The 12,643-nt window shown below is 33.3% G+C and overlaps 1 protein-coding gene across 11 annotated transcripts in view; it reads left to right on the top strand.

Moving 5' to 3' along the window:
• Window positions 1–12,363, top strand: part of CREB5 (cAMP responsive element binding protein 5) — a 275,297-nt gene extending 262,934 nt beyond the window's left edge. For 7 of the 11 annotated variants that reach the window (XM_058183481.1, XM_058183474.1, XM_058183477.1 and 4 more), the window contains 4 exons: window positions 2,190–2,417; window positions 4,347–4,391; window positions 5,017–5,125; window positions 7,211–12,363. In XM_058183481.1, the coding sequence (XP_058039464.1) occupies window positions 2,190–2,417; window positions 4,347–4,391; window positions 5,017–5,125; window positions 7,211–7,371 (543 nt within the window). In that variant the 3' untranslated portion in view covers window positions 7,372–12,363. Of the gene's footprint in view, window positions 1–2,189; window positions 2,418–4,346; window positions 4,392–5,016; window positions 5,126–6,632; window positions 6,953–7,210 lie in introns of all 11 variants that reach the window. The other 4 variants (XM_058183480.1, XM_058183483.1, XR_009155127.1 and 1 more) reach the window with 3 other exon arrangements.
• The last annotated feature ends 280 nt before the right edge of the window (window positions 12,364–12,643 follow it).

The raw sequence follows: 12,643 nt of genomic DNA, 5'->3' as shown, positions 1-12,643 counted from the left end.
TTTTTTTAAAGTAACAATTTTACCTTACTTAATTTAACTTTATCCTGCCATTATTTCAAAGGTAGAATCAAAAAGAATCACATAGAAATGAGCTGTAATTAACACTTAGTAAAATTTGTTCCTTGGAAAGGGTGCTATTTATTTTTATTTATTTTTTTGCTAATATAGATTGACATAGCTTTTCTCCTACAACAACTACAGTGAGAACCACCACTGTGGTTAGAAGAATATATATTATATATTAGAAGAATATATTTAGAGTTTTCAAGTTGTTTCTGTTCAAATATTGGAAATATACCAGATTGTATTTGATCTACTTAACTTGAAAATACTGTATCAATCTCTCTCATGCATACTTTGTTGGTTTGTTTTAACTATATCTTTTGAATTAATATTTCCAGTAATCTCAACATATTTTAATTGCTTTCTGCTCACTATTAACTTGGAGCAAAGCTATTAAAAGCCAGAAAAGATTGTTTTGTATATGTAGGAGTAAATTAATTTGAAAGTGATATTAGAAACAGCATTTGTAGTTTAAAATGTAAGTTTAGAAAGGTGTTGAAACATACACATTTATTTATTTATTTAGCAAATATTTGGTGATTCCAAATGTAAGTCTTGTACATTTCAGGTAAGTAAATATCAGCGGTATTTTATTATAGAAGGCATCTGGCATTACTCAGCATCAGCTTTCCATGTCAATATGGCTTATAGACGTGGGGAAGAAGTCATGCATTCCTTTGAGCATGATTATACACCTGAGTTCATGTGTGGAATGAAGTGTTCTTGTAAAATACTTCTAACACTGTGAGAGAGCAGGCTGCAGAATGGCCAGCACCTGTGCTGCTGTCCTTCCTTTTTAAGCGCACTCCCAGCCACAGAATAACCTTGGCTATAAAATTGTGCTGAGACAGCTGGGCGGTGGTGGTGGTGGTGATGCTGCTGCTATTACTGCTACTACATGGCAGAGTCTGAAGAAGAAAAGATGGAAAAAGGAGTAGGAGAAGTAGGAGGAGGAGGGGTAGTAGTGGTGGTGGTTTATATGTAAGTAAAGCAGCCTGAAGTAGTAGATTACTACTGTATTCATTGGATAGGATAAATATCCCACAAGTATATCCATCATACACTAAATTTAATAAACTCAGGGGTTGTAATCAGACTTAGAAGAAACATATTTTATTTCAAAAATGAAATAAAATTCTAAATATAGAATTCTGTATTGAAAAATCCATCATGAAGGCTTTCAATTTCTATAAAATGGTTTGCTCGAACCTCTTGCTTTAGTCTTCCTGTTCATTCTAAAGTAGAAGGCCACATTTTATTAATTCTTATATATGTTTTATTCTGCATGGAAATAGATAAACTAAAATTATCTTTTCATTGAGAAAGCACACACATAGAGGAATGTAGCAATTCATGTTTATCATCTTCATATAAATTCATTCCCATTTTTCTCCCATATAAGTATATGGAAGAAGAATTTCTTTTTATTTTCAACATTTAATCTGTTTCAGTTTTATATTTACTTCACTTTCAAATACCTAACATAGAGCAGATATATTGGCTGCCGTCTTAAAATAATTGTCTATCTAAGATGCTCAGTATCATATAAAGAAAAAATAAAAGCTGAAATTTGAATCAAGTTAATTCTGATCCCTGATCATTACATGCATGGTTTTGGGGGAGGGGGATATTTTTTTTAATATTTTCAGTCAATATATGTATTTAGAATTTCCTGGTAATTTCTCCTCTAAGTACTAACTAGGCCCAGCAAAGCTTAACTTTTTTGGGAATTGGCCAAGGCTGACTGGGTTGCAAAGGAGAAATGCATTACTTTATATTGTGAACAAAATTAAAAGTCCTGGGTCTCTTTCCTTGTTTGATTAATACTAGGTGTCACAACATTTGAAATAATTCACACTTGAACTTAATGCTCTCTTTGATGCACTGAAATGAACTAAAAATATTTTTAATAACATGGAGCAGCTCTCTCCCACAACCTAGTTCCAAAAGGCCAACTCCTGCTTCATGCAAAGAATCATATAAGGATATCTTGTGAAGTCTCAGAATTTCTACCCTGTGCTAATTCATCTGAAATTTGGGGCAGATGCCATTTATCTCTTTTGGCTGGTCTTCTAGTGTACACCTTTACTGATTATTTAATTAAAAACAGTTATGATTCTTATTAGGTATCAGCAGCAGCTCAACAAATGCAAGCCACACAGAGCCTACAACCACCACAGCCCACCGGTGGTCGTCGAAGAAGAGTGGTGGATGAAGATCCAGATGAAAGACGAAGGAAATTTCTGGAACGAAATCGAGCAGCTGCCACACGATGCAGACAGAAGAGGAAAGTTTGGGTGATGTCACTGGAAAAGAAAGCAGAAGAACTGACCCAGACAAATATGCAACTTCAGGTACAGATTATCATCAAGATACATATCTTGGTTTTTATGCCAATGAAACCTTAACAAAGAAAACTTAACATTGAAGTTAAAACTTAACTTAATGCACTACATTATACTTCTAATGGAAAAACAATAAATCTGATCAAATTTAATGTTTAATTTGCAAACATTTAACCAAGGATCTTAAAATCCAAAAGTTACCTAAAAGTGTTTTTTTTTATTATTTTTTATTTTCTTCACATACAAAGACTTACAATTAACAGCATGAAGCCATCTCTACATTAGGACACCGATAGGTATTTAAAGATAGTAGGACCCTTTCTCTTTTAGCCTAACGCATATTACAGGTAGTCTTTAACTTAAGACCACAATTGAGCCCAAGATTTCTGTTGCTAAACAAAACAGTTGTTAAATGAATATTGTCCCATTTTATGCCCTCTGTTGCCACAGTTGTTAAGTGAATTACTGCAATTGTTAAGTTAGTATCACGGTTGTTAAGTGAATCTGGCTTCCCCATTGATTTTGCTTGTCAGAAGATTATGAAAGGTGGTCATGGCACACTACAACCATCATAAATATGAGTCTGTAGCCAGGCACATGAATTTTGATCACATGACCATGGGGATGCTGCATCAGTCATAAGTAGGTAATGTCACTTTTTTCAGTGCTAATGTAACTTCAAACTAGTCAAGGACTACTTGTATTTGAATTACTAGCTACTAAAAGATGCTTTATGGTCCCTTTTTCCCTACAAAGGTGGCCTAAATTGTTTAATTCATTGAAATTTAGGTCTCATTGAAATGATTTCTTTTTTATACTAGTATTTTTAAAAGTATCTAGTATAAACCTCTATATATACAGTTGATGGCATTTGGGGATCAGGATTATGGGTCAGGAGTATATCATCTCCGTCCTCTGCCCATTAATTTCTGAGGATAAAAGTGAGCCTTATCAAAAGCTTCATCTTGAAACATCACACCACTTCCATTTGGATTAATACAAACAATTAGAGTCATTGCTGTTGATCTTTGAACACAAGAGTAACACAAGAGTAAGACTATGTATAGCCTTACCTTGATTATAAGTTTTCCTAATTTCCTGGTAAATTGAAGTTCCTGCATAAGTGGACATAATAATTGATATTTTTATATGTAAAAAAATGGCTCTCAAATTATTGGCCTCAAGAACAGTTAAAACACAATAATGGCAGCTTAATAAATCTAAATTAGGATGGTCTGAATATCGGGAAGGTGTAAAGGCATATTATTGTTCTATGCAATATTTTTTCTTTTTTCAAAAGTACTTTGTACAGTATGACATCACCTGATGAGTAAATTAAGCTTTGGTAATGTGTGTGTGTGTTTAATACTGTATTATGTAAATGCAGCCAAAAGACCAGGAAATCTGATTCCTGATAGTCTTTTCTGAATGAATGAATGGATGGATGGATGGACTAAGCTTCAACAAAGGTAAATTGGCTTATGTAGAAATCCATAAGCCAATTTACCTTTGTTGAAGTAATAATAATAATAATAATAATAATAATAATAATAATAATAATAATAATAATAATAATAATAATAATAATAAATATTATTACTCAAGATAGGAATATCTTATCAGCCATCTTTATTTCCATTTTTGATTAATTCTGTCTGACTTTCTTGATTTGTACTATAGATAAATATATTTTTGGGCAATTCAACTTGTTCTTTATAGCTTTTTTTAAAAAAAGCAGTTAAAACATGTTTTGAGTCTTCATTTTATGTTTTGTGAACAGAATGCCTTCTGGGATCGGATGTGGGGTGGGGTGGACTTTCTTGGGTCTCATTCCCAAGGTTTTCCAAAACGTAGATCATTGTAACAGGAGAACAATATTATTCAATGCAAAGGAGGATCTTGCATTGTAACAAAATTCTTTTTTTTTTTTTATTTAAGTCCACCCATTTAACAAAGTGCAGCCTCTGGAATACCGCTCAAAAGGTAATCTGAACAGGAATACATAACTTTAAAGTTTTAAACAGCCACTTTCATGTATTGAATTTGACCTTAATGACAAACCAGGATGACTGAGAATAAAGAAAAGTTATTTCTCTGCTATTCCATTTCAATAGTACAATTTAGTTTGTCGGTAGGGGTATCTGTCAAATTCTGCAAGTTGGTGGACATGCATCACAATCAAAGCTATACCCATTTCTATATATATGCATGCTACATATACAAAAAATGATGGGCCTTCCATCACAATGTTGTGTCCATCATCTTATAGATTGCTATTTTCCTGCAGACACTCCTATGTCTGCAGAATCCAGGCTCTCTTTGTGCTGTTACTGAGCAACAAAGCAAATGATTAGGCTGTTAAAATCAGATTACCAAGAAAGCTTCTTGCTATCAATTCTTCTACTCTGACAATTAAAATTGTCATAAAAATGAGAGTCTGCTTCAAAGCTTTCAAACTAGGCTGTAAAAGCATATCCCAGAACACAGATTTTCTCCTGTGTTTTTCCTAGGGAAAAAGGATCGTCGGAAAAATCAGGCCCCAAGCAATGCTTCTCAGCTCCTTGTCCTCCTACTTACTAAAATCAAATTATCTTTTTTTCTTTTCTAGAATGAGGTTTCCATGTTGAAAAATGAGGTAGCACAGCTGAAACAGTTGCTGTTAACCCATAAAGACTGTCCCATAACAGCCATGCAGAAAGAATCACAAGGATACCTAAGTAAGTGTTATCTGATAGTATATACTAATAGTAGATTTCCTTTTTTCAGCTCACCTTGATACCTGAACAAATATTTAATACATCGTTAAGAATGGCACTGAATTAGCAGTGGCTATTAAGTAAAAGACATATAGTTATAAAAAGAATTTAATGGAGGCATCTCAAATCCTTTTCCAAAAATATCTTAAGGATTGTGGAAGCCACTGCCAAAGTTGATTAGTTATTTAATCATCACTAAATATATCATAGAAGCAATATCTTTTTTAAAAGAACAGATATAGTTTCTAAAATATTAACAGTACAGAGGTCACAAAAATAAGAGACATAATTAGTATAATTAATAAATTATTATTGTCATAATAAAATATAACATTACATTTTTAACAAATGTAATGTTTACATAAGACAATGTATAATAAATTCCAGTTTTCAAAATGGATATTGACAACTTTCTATAAAACAGCAAGTGTTCAAAATCTTTTTCTAGTTAATTGTCTGTTTTTCTATTGCATAAGTCTGCATAGGACTGTATTAAGAACTTTTATTGTGCAGTTTGTGTGTTTTTGCACACATATACATTGTATACATACACACACATGTACACAGGCACATATGCATGTGCATAAACAATACATACACATTTATCAGCTTGGCCTAATGGTTAAGGCACCAGGCCAGAAACCAGGAGATTAAGACTTGTAGATTCACCTTAGCCATGAAAGCTGGCTGGGTGATTTTGAGCCAGACACTTTTCCTCAGCCCAAAATGTCAAACTCAGGTTACAATCCAGTCAATCAATTCCATGCACAACCAATTAATCAAAACGTGGTTGATCCAAAAAACAACAAAAGATTAGACACTGCACTTGAAGGAAAAACATAAGAAAGCATACCAAACCATAACTGAGGTATAAAACATTGAAACATTAAATATTAGATAAACCAAAATTAACTAAGTTTTCAACCAAAATATTATGGGGTGAAGTTTAGATTTTGTTCCTAGTCCACTAACCACCTCTAACATGGAAAATCCCATTCGGTGCCTCAGGCCAGTTGGCAGAGCCAGGTTTTGAGGCTCTTACAGAAGGACAAGAAGGTGAGGGTGGATTTTACCTCAAGGGATAGAATATTCAAGAGGGCAGGAGCCATACCTTGCGTTCAATATAATGAAAGAGCTTTTTACCATCAGAGTCTGCATTTGAAATCTGAAGTAATAATAGTCAATATGCACATTTGTACTGTCCACAAAACCAAAGCTGTAAGTTCAGTAGCACACCTAAAAATGCAAAGTTATATAATATAATATATATATTGTCATTGTCATCAGAAAGCTGATACAAGACTATGGATTTAGTTGAGGGAGTAATTGGAGGCAGATCTGGTTTTGCTTCTTTATTAAGCATGGCCTGTCCCTCAGCTGAAATTCAGAATAAAATAGTTCTGGAAAAAAAATTGCTGCTGCTCCATCTTCTCTGCATCTGCAGAGTGACCACCTCTTGTACTTCCAGAGACTGCTCTTCTCATGGCAGAGCCCAACTGGGTTTCCTAGGGATGGTGCAGCAACTCCAGTAAAGCCAGTTACTTCCAGATTTCCATCAACCATTTGGTGTAGAGGGGATCCGGAACTAGCACTCCCTTCCTTTCCCTGCTTGGCATCATTCAGAGTCCTATCAAAAGGCTTGAAAAGGAGACACAACAGCATGGACAGAAGAGGCAAAGTACTCAGTATTTCGCTGGAACAGCCTTGACTACATGACTGATATTTCCAAAGGAGATGATACTTCGGTCAATGCAAGTAGCATTCTGCTGACTTACTACTTACACTGAGGTATCTTTCCATTATTTAAAAGTGCTATATGCAGACATAGCTTAAAGTAGAAATGTAGTATCCATAATATGAAGACAACTCTACAGATTCCTTTATTTCTTTATTCCTTAGTTTTAGTGGTTCTCTAAATTTAATTCCAGTTTTTTTGCAGCTAAACATTTTGTATTGCAGTCTACTTTCTCAGTTATTTGCTCTGCTAAAAAAAAGATTATAATATTCCTTTCTACCTGGAATGAATCTTCTTTCTATTCTGTGCAGGTCCCGAAAATAGTCCTCCTTCTAGTCCTGGTCCAGCCTGTTCACAGAAACAAGTCATTCAGCAGAATACCATTACTACTTCCTCTGCCGTCAGTGATGTTGGAGGCTCCACTCTCAGCCAGCTTGCAAGCCATCAAAAAGACATGAACCCAGTCCTTTAAAATTAAGTAGTTAAACAACTGTGATGATAAATAGGATAGCCTATCAGGTTTCTTTTCTGCTAAAGGCATTGCATTCTCAAGATTATTTCTGATTTGAAGGACTCTTCAGCCCCAAAAGACTTATGAGTTTGATTTTTTTTAATTATTAAAACATTGTTTATGCTTAGTAATAATAAAGGGATTTATGCAATGATTATGCTATCAGCTTGGGAGATGCTTGGTGCTTTCTCTAATTTTCTGGTACCGGTTTCTTCTTCATTTGTTTGTAACCTAACTGTTTCTGTACATAGCAATGTTCCTTCTTATCATTGTTAGTTGGCACCACCAAAGCATCTTATAACAATATCATTAGCCAAAAATTGAAGCTTAAAAACATGAAACAGCCATACACTTGTTGACAGTGCAATAAGTACATGGTTTTTCAGCGCCATTAAACTCTCAATCATACTTACAGCTTTGCAAATCATTATTCTGCTTTGAAAATGTTTCTATATCTGTTGGAATTACAGCCTTGGGGTTCTGCTTTCAGCTTATTTTCTCTTTTTTCTGAGCTTGGAACTGATTATGAAAGAGTTTCAAAGTATTCAGTATTTCTGAAATTTTCTGAAAAGAGGAGGGTGAATCCAATTTTTCTCAGCCTACTGTTTTTAGAAAAGTTTGAATGTTGGCAGAAAGGGTGTGCCTATCTAGAGATTATTTTTTAATATCAGCCTTTCGCTTACCAAATAGTTATGGATTTTTGCTTACCACTAGGATACTCATGTAAAAATGGAATATTCATGCAAAACATGAAATGTTTAAATTGGGTATGGGTTTTGAGTTTCTTTTGGAAGAGTTTTCTTTTTCTTCCTTTTTGTGACCTTCCTCTGCACTTTTCTATTTCCCTTATAAACCATATAATTGTAAGTTGTCTTTTTACAAAATCTTTATGGTATTTCATACTAAACTCTTGCTTTTTGCTGCTTGCAGTTTCTATGTAACGTTGAAGACGCATTGACATTGATGAAAAGCTTTGCAGATTCACCAGCTATTTTCTCAAAAGTATTTACTAGTTCACACTTTTCAGCAGCCTCTGCTCCACAGCTGTGTGGAGGCTTTATTTTCTCTGAAACACTTTTTATGGTGTTTTAATAAACAGTGAAGGTTGAAATCAGTTTTACCTCAGGTAAAGCTACTAATAGTATCACAGTGCTAGTGGAAAGAAGCCCTGTAAAATTGTTCCTGTAAGAATCCATAGCACTGAAAAATAGTAAATATCACTCTCTCAGCACTATGCTTTTTGTTAACAAGAAAAATGGTCATCATTTGTAGGTATTGTAGCTGCACTAAGTCACTAATTCAGTGACTAATATTATCACCGAATTGAGTTCACCAAATATATTAAGTCATATGGTTGGTTGCTTTTGGTTTAACATTATATGTAAACCCAGCCATTAAGTCTTGTAAGGAATAATTTAGCACAAAATATTGTGTGAACCCAGTTGGTTTTGGTTCATTGAATAAACTATGATTTTACAAATAAGTATCTGAAAGTAACAAAGGAAACCACAGAGAACAATCTGCTTACACTTAAGCAACTTTGGGTAAACAAATTGTGTAGGTCAGTGACACAATGCCATGTTAACACAGGCATCACAGGATGGGTATCACGCTCTGCCTCTAATTAGCTTGTGAAAGAGGGTGCTTTAAAATCAATAATTGGGAAATGGTATTTCTTATGAGATACTAATAAGGTCTTCTTTATGGTATAAGATTCAAAGTTTTAGCATATTTCCAAATAAAACTATTCATTCAAACAATTCAGAATTAATTTCCTAAAATTAAAGATTAGGTCCAAAACAAAACTTGAGCTATCCTTAAGAATCGCTGGTGATCAATCTAGATACCTATTTTAACCAGTGGTCTGATTTTATATAAGGAAGTTTTCAGTGTTGTTAAAAGGACACAGTTCCAAATAAATTTTCTCCAAAAAGATTTTTAAAAAACCATTCAGGTGAATTTCAAGTCATGAAATTGATCATTTTGAAAAGTGAAGTAAGATGCTATGTGTAAGTTTTAGAAGAACTCATCCTTGATAATAATACTAAGGTTATATTATATCTGACCTCAGGTTTAGAATATGCATTTTGAACAGGATTAAATACCAGATAAACTGGCTATTTTCATATATTTTTAAAATATATATTTTTAAAAAATGCATTTTGGGAAAAATTGCATTTTTGCTAAAACTAATCAATATTTTAGCAGCTAGGAACAACTCAAATACTGCTGCTCTTTTTAATCTACCTTTTCCTTTTATAAAAGTTTACAATTAAACAGTATAATATGTTAGTATTTTACGTATACTAATGGATACAAATGATACAAATGTACTTTACAGCACAAAGAAGGTGCTGGAAAATTCAAGAAAATTTTCAGTAGAAAGTAGACAGGTTTGAAAATTACTGGGATGTGGGGTTTTTTTTGTTGTTGTTCAAGATTTAAGAGTATATGTAACTTGGTTTGCCCGTTGTAGATTCTAATTCAGCTATAATTACTTGTGACAAAGTTGCATGAAATCAATGGAATCATGTTTGTTATAGCTCTTCATTTTGACTCCTTTCACAGGAATATGCATCCTAATCCTTTGTAAATTTCACTTAAAGAAAGTTCTGCAGTGAACAAGGGGCTCTTTCCCCAAATAATTGTGCTGACAACTGTGGACTAAAATTGCAGATCTGTACATTCTATAGATTTGGATAAGGCTGAAGGCTCATCCGCGAGCAGAGTTATCTAAACTAGCTGTGGAAACTTCCACAAATATTTTACTGCCAGATCTGGGCTACAAAAAGCCAGATGAGATACCAAAAAAAAAAAAAAAGCTATACAAAATGCCACTGGAAATCAGCAAAAAGATAAAGAAAACAAATTCACTTTTTTGCAACTTAGACGTGGTAGTAAACATGGTAGTAGCATTGTCTGGCCATTGATCCCAAAATGAAATGTTTTAAAAATAGAGTAGAACAGGCTGAATTCAGAATTTGTTATACCTTCAGAAATCAAACTTCACTAATATACCAACCAAGTTATTTTTTACAAACTAGTAAACTACAAATATTTCTAAATTATATTCTTTTTATAAATAAAATAGCAGGGAAGCAGAAGAAATATAAATACTGCTGAAAAGTTTTTTAAAAAGAAAAACAACAATAGAGATATCAAAAACATAAGCCTTTTATTATATTGTATTAATTAATGCTAAAAAGATACAATACCTGTAAAATATCAATGGCTGTGAAGAAATTCTGTTGAAATACAGAACTTTGAAAACATAGTCACCATATTGATTCTTTACGTTGCTAGAAATGCAAAAGGTTCTGTATACGAACAGTTTTGCTGTTTAATTTAATGGAATGAGCACTACAGCACAATCTATTCTGGAATTTATAGGTAGTACTACCGCTCCACTGAAGTGAATGGCACAGCCTAATGGGCAGCCACTACATCTGAAAAAATACTTTCCCGCAAGTGTTTGAATTGGGGGAAAAACTTTACTGAAAAGGAAAGTGACATCTGATGTATGTATCATATTATTCCCAGAGATTGTAACATACAGGGTTGACAATGCAAAAAGTCCTGGATATTTTTGCCCTGAAGCCAGTAATTCAGTGATTCTTACTTCCTATTGAAGTGCACATATAAAATATATGGACTCAACACTGAGGCTGCTGTTCATCTTAAAATAATTGTTTGCATCTTTCCCTCCTCAAACTACTACTATTTAAATATTTATTAAAGAAAAGTGGAACAAAGGAAGCAGGTATGTGTGCTCACCTGAAGCTACTAAAGAGCTCAGCAGTGCTTGAGAAATTAAATTATTCTTGTGCATGAGATTTCATAAGCTCAAATATACCTCATTATGTTTGTCCACTTCTTCCACTCCTGGGCAGAGTGTTAATTTCTGGCAAGCTGGAATAACGTCAAAGAATTTTCAAAGAAAGCATGCACAACTGCCTTGGAATAATGCACATTTGACCAAAATAGAACATAATGCCGTTTATTTCCCCAGGATAAACATCAAATCACTACTATACATATAAATACTGTTACCAACTCCAATATGTAATACCCATGAATTAATACAGAGCATTCCTCCTTTATACCATATTCATCCTTACTTTAGTATAAATATCACCAAACACTGTGGAGAAATTTCTTACTCTTGGAATCTAGAGTTCAAGTAATTCTGAATGCTTGACAATCATATAAAGGCTGAAAGAAAGAAAAAATTAATCTGGGTGGTAATTTGCATATTTCTAGTGATAAAACTAATTAACTTACCCACCATTTCAGTTCCCTGCTAACTTTATATTTGAATTAAAATAAACTCACCCCTTTCCCAAACTTAAAGGTACAAGATTTGAGTTCAAAATAGTTGAATAATGTTAGATGCCATCAAACTTTTACATTTTGGGTGTCTCTTTGTTACTCGAAGTTCTGTAGCTCAGATCTGGCAGCCTTGCCTAATTTACTGAGGAGAGAATGAAGCCTAATTACACAAAGATTGAAACTGAATCTTTCTGTCTGTCCAAAAACTCAATTAAATATAAAGTACAATGAGAAGGGGGGGAAAAACCCAAACACTGCAAATTGCAATATTTATCAAAAAGGGCTGGATTGCAATACAAAATATCTATGCTACATAAGCTTTTCTGCAAGCCATATTTCTATATTGTAATCTAAATGACAGTTACTTTACAGTATTTATTATGATAATGGTGAGCTTTTTTATTGCATGATTGTGCATTTTTGTAAAAGTATGCAAGCCATTAAAAAAAAATAGAAAGTGAATGGCAAATAATCAAAAGCAAACATTACAACATAACCGCTCTTCTCTTTACTAACAAGCTAGCTATAGCTGTAGGGTGAAATCTATATTTTTTAAAATAACAATATTTACTATATGGTGAGTATATATCTGTATTTGTGTTTTTATAAAAAGTCTTTTAATTATCTCCTGCCTTGTAGCCAACATTTTTCCTACAAAACAAAAGAAAATGAAAAAAGTATATGGTGGATTTATGCAAACTGATGAGGACCAAAGTGAAATTAAAATAACAACAAAAAACCCAAACCAGGAATCTATTAAATGTTGTATTCACAGAGAATTTTATAAAGTATTTATTACTAAATGTTATTTTTAACATTCCATTTAAACAGTATTCTTCTGCAGAATCTGTTTACATTTTTCTGAATTGTTTTGGGAGTAGACGCCAAGTGGTGGTTATGTATC

This window comes from Ahaetulla prasina, chromosome 4, assembly GCF_028640845.1.
Source record: "Ahaetulla prasina isolate Xishuangbanna chromosome 4, ASM2864084v1, whole genome shotgun sequence".
Lineage (NCBI taxonomy): Eukaryota > Metazoa > Chordata > Lepidosauria > Squamata > Colubridae > Ahaetulla > Ahaetulla prasina.
This window is presented reverse-complemented; position numbering and strand designations above follow the sequence as displayed.